The sequence below is a fragment of the Drosophila erecta genome, unplaced genomic scaffold (genome assembly GCF_003286155.1).
Source record: "Drosophila erecta strain 14021-0224.00,06,07 unplaced genomic scaffold, DereRS2 tig00000464-arrow-arrow-pilon, whole genome shotgun sequence".
In the NCBI taxonomy this organism is placed as follows: domain Eukaryota; kingdom Metazoa; phylum Arthropoda; class Insecta; order Diptera; family Drosophilidae; genus Drosophila; species Drosophila erecta.
Window position 1 is genome coordinate 12,634 of NW_020825259.1, and position 10,324 is coordinate 22,957.

The 10,324-nt window shown below is 38.4% G+C and overlaps 2 protein-coding genes across 2 annotated transcripts; both read left to right on the forward strand.

Moving 5' to 3' along the window:
* The first annotated feature begins 364 nt into the window (after nt 1–364).
* On the forward strand, nt 365–2,881 carry LOC26526939. The gene has a single exon (XM_026983588.1). The coding sequence runs from the start codon at nt 428–430 to the stop codon at nt 2,849–2,851; it is 2,424 nt and encodes an 807-aa protein (XP_026839389.1). The 5' UTR covers nt 365–427; the 3' UTR covers nt 2,852–2,881.
* Nucleotides 2,882–3,313: 432 nt separating this feature from the next.
* On the forward strand, nt 3,314–6,987 carry LOC26526067. The gene is given in 3 exon segments (XM_026983589.1): nt 3,314–3,331; nt 4,499–6,862; nt 6,865–6,987. Coding segments are annotated over 3 exon segments (2,505 nt in total).
* Nucleotides 6,988–10,324: the final 3,337 nt, after the last annotated feature.

Below are 10,324 nucleotides of genomic sequence, written 5' to 3' on the forward strand. Positions count from 1 at the left end.
GTTTTACCATTTGCTCGCTTCATGGTCTAGCTTTGTACCTTGATGTGGATGCCCATTTTATATTCTCCACTATCTGTTACGTCTGCTTATTTGTTAAGTAACTGGCAGAAGGCAGTCATTTGGAGGAATTTTCTAGCTCCTCCTAATTTATACCAAGTAGCACTGTTTGCCACTATATACTGTAACTCCGAATATTAAACTAGTTAAATAGGACTTTATCCCGTCCTGATTCTGGATGCTTAATTAACGATTTATCACATATGCTTTTAATTATAATCTATATTTTTAATTATTATACTTTGACTATTAAAATGTTGTTATGCTTCCAACAAAGTTTTAAATATTTTTCTTACCCTTATAATAGATATGCGATCATTTTTCTGTATGTGACGACGTTACAATAACTGTAGAGGTTCGTCGATTGGAAATGGATGGTTCAGATAACACTGTAAAAGGAGCCCTATCCCAGGCACGGCATTGGCTTGAATATGCAGATTGGCAAAAAGCTTTCTTATTATTATATCAAGTAGCGAAGTTAATAAAGTCAAAAGGACGTCTTCTTAACTTTATTGATACACTTTACGTATATCAACCACAAACAACAGTCCAGCTCGCTCACCTAGTTCGCCTTACAAATCGGATTATTTTGACTTTGGAACCACTTGATGACATGGAAGTCAATGTTGTTGCAAGAATGCTACAATTAATTTCATCCACCTTTAAGTTAATAATTAATAGTAATGAACTTAACACTTTAATGGATAGTTACTATGAAACAATGGTAAATGAACTGTGCGACATTCTTAACAAATTTAATTCAGAGTGGGAATACATACCGAAATCTCAATGTCGCGCAGAATCTCAATCCTGTCTAAACATTGATAACTTTAGAAATAGACTTGAACAAATGTCCACTCTAAAACCTCAAGGTTTAGAGCATATTAATAACTGGTTACATGCTCATTGGAAGTTAAGCAGCTGTCTATTTTATATGGGAATGGGCACAGCACGCCGTCTTCATCCTGAGGAAGGCCCAAAACTAATAGAGCGATCAACTTTTACTATGCGTATGGAAAGTTTTGACTTAGACCAAGATAGAAACATAGAATTTGAATCTGCCGACTCTATGCATACGCTTGTTTTTACTGACAAACTTCTTGAAGAATTAAAACGACGACTTCGAACTGACGAAGTTCTTATTTCTATACGAAGTCACAAGCAGAGCCCATATTGGTGGTATCCAGAGCAGGAGTCCCACACTCAAGTACTCGTAGTTAATGCATATACAATAAATAATATTTGGAAAAAATCTGAAGAGGTTGCCGAACCATTTCAATATATTTCAAAATTGAAAATGAATTTTTCGGCAGGTGATCTATTAAATGAGGAGCCATCACGACAGTTCTCTAATCGTGGAATAGACTTTGACGACCCTGAGGAAGATGTCGAAAACGTCATTCATGATTGTGTGTATACTCCATTAGAAGTTCGTATGTATCGAACTGAGCTATATGGACATTCAGTTCTCGGAGTTACTTTTACCCAAGCGGATATAGATTATTGCGTACTAATACGGATGACTAATATACCAAAATTAATTGATATGGAAAGAGAAGGCTCTACTTGTCTAGTGAGAGCTAGAATCCTACAACCAACCACTTTATTGTTAAGGAATCGCTGTGAGAAATCTCGACCGGTGTATATTTATCTTCGCGCTGCTAATTTATCTGAACCTTGGGATAACTTTTACCACTCTGGAGCTTTTTTTACTTTTACCACAGACATACGTAGTTGTCGAATTTGGAATTATGATCGGCCTGAACCAAGTTGGCAAAACTTTGCTTGCATGCCTGAAATGAACAAAAGTTTACATTTTGGAATACATTGTCGTTGCAATTATATCAGTGACTTTGATGCAGATGCTATGCCAATAATTGCAGTCCCAATGAATTTAAAATGCCACTTGGAACGGCCTATCTTGGCACATAGTTATCAAACAATAATATTCTTTTTCTCTTTATCATCATTTGGAATAATATATATATTTTATAGCATGCAAGCCACTTTTCATTGGGATAAAAAGTTATATACTGAACTATATCCAATAGGTGGAAAATGTTACCGAGGTGATCTTATTTTAAGGTGTACTTTCGGGGGAAGATATAACGCTGGCTCATCAGCTAATATTATTTTTTCCTTTAAATTTTCAAAACAAACAAGGCATATAATAGTATTTCAAGACCCAGTCTTTAGAACATTCAACAGGAATAGTACAATATCTATTCGATTACAACAAAAACCTTTCTCTATACCAACTGCAATTGCAATTCGGCACGATAATTCAGGAATTTATCCAAACTTTTTTTGTAGAAATGTTTTGGTATGCGATTTGCATACTAATGAAGTGCAATTCGTATCAATTCAGCAATGGGTTCAAGGTTATAAAGTACATACTGTTTATAAAACGGGAAAAACATTTTCTCTGACAAATACCGATGAAAAAAAATTTCAGACCGGCAAGCTTCGTTTCTTAAACGCTATGGAAAATTATATGGGAAACTGGTATCTATTTCAACCAATTATTGGACCATGGCGTTTTGGGACAGAGAGGATGGCGTTTTGCAGATGGGAAAGAAGTTGCATTTTTATAGGAAAACTTTTTGTTGCTATTACCTTTGTAGTAATATTTTTCGGACGCACTGAACCAATGGCATGCGATCCCAATCCAAAAAAATATAATGACATTGATGTAGTATTTCGGCTCTGCTTTCTTTGTTATATAGCCAATTCTTGTATACAAGCTTTCTTGGAAACAGCGTTTAGAGTGATCGGAGCTTACGATTTTATTTAAATATAATCCTAAAATCGTCGTGAACATTTACCTCTAGTTTTTTATTTTGTGTAACTAGGCAATAATTTAATATATTTAAAGGCGTAAGTGTTCTTAAGGCCTGGAAGATTGCATACTGCTTTCCCAATGCACTAAGGACATTAAATTCAAGAGAATCTATGACGAGGAACAAGTAATGCAATTTACAGTACTGTTAAATATATCCTTTAGAGTGAACATGGATGCTTTTGCTACCATACAAAGTATGTAAGTTAACAACTGGTAATATATTTGCCATAGAAAATAGCGCTCCGCGCTAGGAACGGACAGAATCGGAAATCGGACACCCCTTATCTGGGGTACTACAAGTCTAATGAAAGCTGGAGTCATACTACCAACCTTATTGTTAAGGAATCGCTGTGAAAAATCTCGAACCGCTGTAATTTATCTGAACCTAGGTATTTTTTTTTCCATTCTGGAATTATGCTCTACCTCAACCAAGTTAGCAAAACTTTGCTTCATGCCTGAAAAGAAAAAAAGTATATATTTTGGAATACATCGTAGTTGTAATTATATCAGTGACTTTGATGCAGATGCTATGCCAATAATTGCAGTCCCAATGAATTTAAAATGCCACCTGGAACGGCCTATCTTGGAAATAGTTATCAAACAATAATATTCGTTTTCTCATTATCTTCATTTGGAATAATATATATATTTTAATGTTATAATAATAATAATTCAATGTTATAACGTGCTTACTGTTTGTAAAACGGGAAAACATTTTCTCTGAAAAATACCGATAAAAAATATATCACTCCGGCAAGCTTCGCTTTTTAAACTCTATGGAAGATTACATGGGAAACTGGTATCTATTTCAACCAAATATTGGACCATGGCGTTTTTGGACAGAAGGGATGGCAATTTGCAGATGGGAAAGAAGTTGAGTTTTTATAGGAAAACTTTTTGTTGCTATTACCTTTGTAGTAATATTTTTCGTACGCACTGAACCAATAACATGCGATCCCAATCCAAAAAAAAAAAAAAGACTTCGACGTAGTATTTTGGCTCTACTATATTGTTATATACTAGATAGTATATATAGTATATAGTTATACAAGCTTTCTTGGAAACATCGTTTAGAGTGATTGGAGCTTACGATTTTATTTAAATATAATCCTTAAAACGTCGTGAACATTTCCCTCTAGTTTTTTATTTTGTGTAACTAGGCAATAATTTAATATATTTAAAAGGCGTGATTGTTCTTAAGGCCTGGAAGTTTGCATACTGCTTTCCCAATGCACTAAGGGCATTAAATTCTAGAGAATCTACGACGGTCAGACAAGGAGCACTTAGCTTGATGCAGTACTACAACAAGGTAGAAAAACGGTTGACACTAGTGACAAATAAAATCATTATGACATACGAACCGGACAGCGCTGATCTGTTCAATACTGGGGTCAGAAATTATGCACTCTATGCGTTCATTTCCGATATCATGAAACCGTTGAGAGCCAGCTCAAGGGAAGGATTTGCCCTCAGCTTAATTAACGATTTATCACATATGCTTTTAATTATAATCTATATTTTTAATTATTATACTTTGACTATTAAAATGTTGTTATGCTTCCAACAAAGTTTTAAATATTTTTCTTACCCTTATAATAGATATGCGATCATTTTTCTGTATGTGACGACGTTACAATAACTGTAGAGGTTCGTCGATTGGAAATGGATGGTTCAGATAACACTGTAAAAGGAGCCCTATCCCAGGCACGGCATTGGCTTGAATATGCAGATTGGCAAAAAGCTTTCTTATTATTATATCAAGTAGCGAAGTTAATAAAGTCAAAAGGACGTCTTCTTAACTTTATTGATACACTTTACGTATATCAACCACAAACAACAGTCCAGCTCGCTCACCTAGTTCGCCTTACAAATCGGATTATTTTGACTTTGGAACCACTTGATGACATGGAAGTCAATGTTGTTGCAAGAATGCTACAATTAATTTCATCCACCTTTAAGTTAATAATTAATAGTAATGAACTTAACACTTTAATGGATAGTTACTATGAAACAATGGTAAATGAACTGTGCGACATTCTTAACAAATTTAATTCAGAGTGGGAATACATACCGAAATCTCAATGTCGCGCAGAATCTCAATCCTGTCTAAACATTGATAACTTTAGAAATAGACTTGAACAAATGTCCACTCTAAAACCTCAAGGTTTAGAGCATATTAATAACTGGTTACATGCTCATTGGAAGTTAAGCAGCTGTCTATTTTATATGGGAATGGGCACAGCACGCCGTCTTCATCCTGAGGAAGGCCCAAAACTAATAGAGCGATCAACTTTTACTATGCGTATGGAAAGTTTTGACTTAGACCAAGATAGAAACATAGAATTTGAATCTGCCGACTCTATGCATACGCTTGTTTTTACTGACAAACTTCTTGAAGAATTAAAACGACGACTTCGAACTGACGAAGTTCTTATTTCTATACGAAGTCACAAGCAGAGCCCATATTGGTGGTATCCAGAGCAGGAGTCCCACACTCAAGTACTCGTAGTTAATGCATATACAATAAATAATATTTGGAAAAAATCTGAAGAGGTTGCCGAACCATTTCAATATATTTCAAAATTGAAAATGAATTTTTCGGCAGGTGATCTATTAAATGAGGAGCCATCACGACAGTTCTCTAATCGTGGAATAGACTTTGACGACCCTGAGGAAGATGTCGAAAACGTCATTCATGATTGTGTGAATACTCCATTAGAAGTTCGTATGTATCGAACTGAGCTATATGGACATTCAGTTCTCGGAGTTACTTTTACCCAAGCGGATATAGATTATTGCGTACTAATACGGATGACTAATATACCAAAATTAATTGATATGGAAAGAGAAGGCTCTACTTGTCTAGTGAGAGCTAGAATCCTACAACCAACCACTTTATTGTTAAGGAATCGCTGTGAGAAATCTCGACCGGTGTATATTTATCTTCGCGCTGCTAATTTATCTGAACCTTGGGATAACTTTTACCACTCTGGAGCTTTTTTTACTTTTACCACAGACATACGTAGTTGTCGAATTTGGAATTATGATCGGCCTGAACCAAGTTGGCAAAACTTTGCTTGCATGCCTGAAATGAACAAAAGTTTACATTTTGGAATACATTGTCGTTGCAATTATATCAGTGACTTTGATGCAGATGCTATGCCAATAATTGCAGTCCCAATGAATTTAAAATGCAACTTGGAACGGCCTATCTTGGCACATAGTTATCAAACAATAATATTCTTTTTCTCTTTATCATCATTTGGAATAATATATATATTTTATAGCATGCAAGCCACTTTTCATTGGGATAAAAAGTTATATACTGAACTATATCCAATAGGTGGAAAATGTTACCGAGGTGATCTTATTTTAAGGTGTACTTTCGGGGGAAGATATAACGCTGGCTCATCAGCTAATATTATATTTTCCTTTAAATTTTCAAAACAAACAAGGCATATAATAGTATTTCAAGACCCAGTCTTTAGAACATTCAACAGGAATAGTACAATATCTATTCGATTACAACAAAAACCTTTCTGTATACCAACTGCAATTGCAATTCGGCACGATAATTCAGGAATTTATCCAAATTTTTTTTGTAGAAATGTTTTGGTATGCGATTTGCATACTAATGAAGTGCAATTCGTATCAATTCAGCAATGGGTTCAAGGTTATAAAGTACATACTGTTTATAAAACGGGAAAAACATTTTCTCTGACAAATACCGATGAAAAAAAATTTCAGACCGGCAAGCTTGGTTTCTTAAACGCTATGGAAAATTATATGGGAAACTGGTATCTATTTCAACCAATTATTGGACCATGGCGTTTTGGGACAGAGAGGATGGCGTTTTGCAGATGGGAAAGAAGTTGCATTTTTATAGGAAAACTTTTTGTTGCTATAACCTTTGTAGTAATATTTTTCGGACGCACTGAACCAATGGCATGCGATCCCAATCCAAAAAAAAAAATAATGACATTGATGTAGTATTTCGGCTCTGCTTTCTTTGTTATATAGCCAATTCTTGTATACAAACTTTCTTGGAAACAGCGTTTAGAGTGATCGGAGCTTACGATTTTATTTAAATATAATCCTAAAAACGTCGTGAACATTTACCTCTAGTTTTTTATTTTGTGTAACTAGGCAATAATTTAATATATTTAAAGGCGTAAGTGTTCTTAAGGCCTGGAAGATTGCATACTGCTTTCCCAACGCACTAAGGACATTAAATTCAAGAGAATCTATGACGAGGAACAAGTAATGCAATTTACAGTACTGTTAAATATATCCTTTAGAGTGAACATGGATGCTTTTGCTACCATACAAAGTATGTAAGTTAACAACTGGTAATATATTTGCCATAGAAAATAGCGCTCCGCGCTAGGAACGGACAGAATCGGAAATCGGACACCCCTTATCTGGGGTACTACAAGTCTAATGAAAGCTGGAGTCATACTACCAACCTTATTGTTAAGGAATCGCTGTGAAAAATATCGAACCGCTGTAATTTATCTGAACCTAGGTATTTTATTTTCCATTCTGGAATTATGCTCTACCTCAACCAAGTTAGCAAAACTTTGCTTCATGCCTGAAATGAAAAAAAGTATATATTTTGGAATACATCGTAGTTGTAATTATATCAGTGATGCAGATGCTATGCCAATAATTGCAGTCCCAATGAATTAAGCCGCTTTGTGATTTTTATTAAATAATTTTTTGATTGTATTTTGTGTTATTTGGTGTTTATTCTGGGACCTCTGTGAGCTTGGCTAATGTGTCCATTAGCATGTCTATTTTCTTTTCTATATTATTTACTCGAATGAATAAATTTGTGGTTGGGTCGTTGGCAGGGCTTGCTTGGGTTTGAGATTGCGCGTCCATGGGGGTGGGGGTATCTTCTGCTCTTGGAATTTGGCCAAGTGTCTGGCAGCAGAGTTTTTTTCCTTGTTTGGCAGCTGTGGGTATGGGTTGTTGTTTTTATCTCCTTTACCGGTGATTTTACGCCACCGATTTAGCCTTTTTTGGATGGCAGCGTCGTGTGTGGAGATTCTGGGCTGGTGGGTTGGCGTGTCCTTGGTGTTAGTACGGAATGGGTTGCGCCATTCACGCCTTGGGGGTTCATGGCGAGGGTTTGCTGGGGGTAGTCTCGTGAAGGCTTTGCTGTGAGGCTGGCGTGGGTAATTTTTTCGAGGTTGTGGGACCTGTCGTTCGTTTGCGTTTTTTACTGTGTCCTTAGTAAACCTTATTTTGTTGGAGTCAAGATTATTGACTGCCAACTTTCTTTTTTCCGCCTTGTAGGCGGGACAACCTTTGTAAGCGCTGATGTGTTTGCCGGAGCAGTTAACCCAGGATGCGGGGATAGATCTGGGTTTGGTGCATTGGTTGGACAAATGGTGCCCAGCGCATTTCATGCACCTTGGCGGCTTAATACAGATGTTTCTCGCGTGCCTGAAACCCTGGCAGTTGAAACATTGGAACGGCTCCCTTGTCCTATTTTTTCGCTCCACTTCTATCTGCTGTCCACCGAGTTGCCTCAGAGTGAGGATTTTTTCGTGACTGCCAACGGTGGTCGGGGAGATCTCCACCTCAAATATTTTCATCCTGTTGCTGGGTTAATCATATTCTTTACGAATGATGGTTGGAAGTCGAGCTTTTGAAGCTCGCCAACAATCCATTGGCAGGGGGTGGAGTGGTGGAGGTGCCTTATTACTACTCGAAAGCCTTTGTCAGACTTAGCCTGGTTTGAGTAGAAGGGGATGCCGCTCGATGTCAGGATATCTTTTATTTTTTTGTAGGCGTTTGTGTCTCTGGCCAGAATCCGTATGTCGTTTCCTGTCGTCGCTTTTGTGGTGAAGCTGGACACCCCTGCTGTATAATTTAGTTTTTCCAGCAGCGGCACTATTTCTTTGACATTTCCGACTAGGATGGGGGGTGGCCGTCTGCTGCTGGGCGGGGCTTGCCATGGGGGTGAGTTGTCGGCGGGGCGCTGGGTGGGTGGGGGGTTATTCCCGAGTAGCGCTAGGGGGTTGCGGGCTGGGGCATCATTTTGGTATGGGGGTGCGGTGTGTGGGTGTGCAGGTTTGGGTCTGGTTTCCTCGACTACTGCTCGCGCTGTTTTGCTTTTGAAGACAGGTGTAATAAGGGGAGGGAAGTTGCCAACAGACATGGCGTTAGCAGGTCCACAGGCCCTTTTACTAGGTGTATTAAAAGTTGAGTAGTCGAGGTCCCTATTTGACCTTTTCCCGGTAGTTTTGGACAAAGGTGTTGTGGCGGTGTATGGCGTTTCTCCTTGGTTGGTACCATCTACAACTTCGGAGTAACTCCTGTGCTGTTCGTCAGTGTTCATGGGGGATTGTTCAGATAGTCCCCTCTTAGTCGTTGATCTGTTGAGGGTGCAGGCTTTTGGCTGATTTCCAGCCGTAGCCATGGGGTTGATTTTGGGCATTAGGTTTAGTTTTAAGTTAATGTCAACCTGGGCGGAGTAGGGGAGAGCTTCTTTAGGGGCGGGGGGTAGCTTGTTTTCCCGGAAAATTCGGTAGGCTGTGAGGGTTTCTTTTTTAGACTTAGTTTAGTAATATCCGGCTTAGGAATTGTACTAAGTAAGAAGGCGGTGCGAGTTTTATTATTTTGTTGAGTTTCACCTTGGTTTTTGTCCCTGCTATTAACTAGATGTATTAGTGAGGAGATTTTCTCCCCATTGTAAGTAGAGTTTGCTTTTGTATATCGCGCGTCAGTGTAGTTAAGAGCGGGACCATTGGAGCGGCTGTTTAGGTTTGAGGTGGTAGCCTTGTTTATGAGTATATGTGTGGGAGAGAGTGGAGAAATATCATGAGCGCCAATCTTGGTGGAAGTGCTGAGGTTTTTCTCTGTGCTGTTTTCTCTGTGTGGGAGTGTGGGGAAAATCTCCAAAGCGTTGTCGCTTGAGTTGTCTTTGCCTGCGTCCGTGTCTGTTGCTGCGGCTGTATTAGTGTGTGGGGCGATTTCTGGTAGGTTCTCTCTTCGGTCATCTTCCATGGCAGTGGGAACAGTAGCCCTAGTATGGGTTACTGTGGTGAGAACGTTCCCCAAGCCTGTGTGAGGAGGGGAACGCAAAGAGACGCCGCCATTGGCGCCAATGGTGTCTGCATTGGTATTGGTGTGAGAGAGGGGGTTTTCTTGTGCGTTCTGAGTGTTCTCACTCTCTTTCCCCTTATGTGCAAGGGAAAGGGCAGTTTTTATGGCAGTTTTTATGGCGGTTTTGGGAGGGTTTTTTATGCTTTTTATTTCTTGGCTCGACAGCATTTTCTTTAGCTCTGAAATGCTGACGCTTAAATGGGAGTTTTCTGAGCCTTGTGACATGGGCGAGATATCAAGGTAGGATGGGGTCGTAAGCAATTCTGGGCTTGATAAAATTGAAGTAATCTCGTCGTCAGACGAGTCGTC

Bases quoted from the DNA above. Each gene is read 5' to 3' on its own strand.
- LOC26526939 (XM_026983588.1), top strand. From the start codon at position 428: ATGGATGGTTCAGATAACACTGTAAAAGGAGCCCTATCCCAGGCACGG.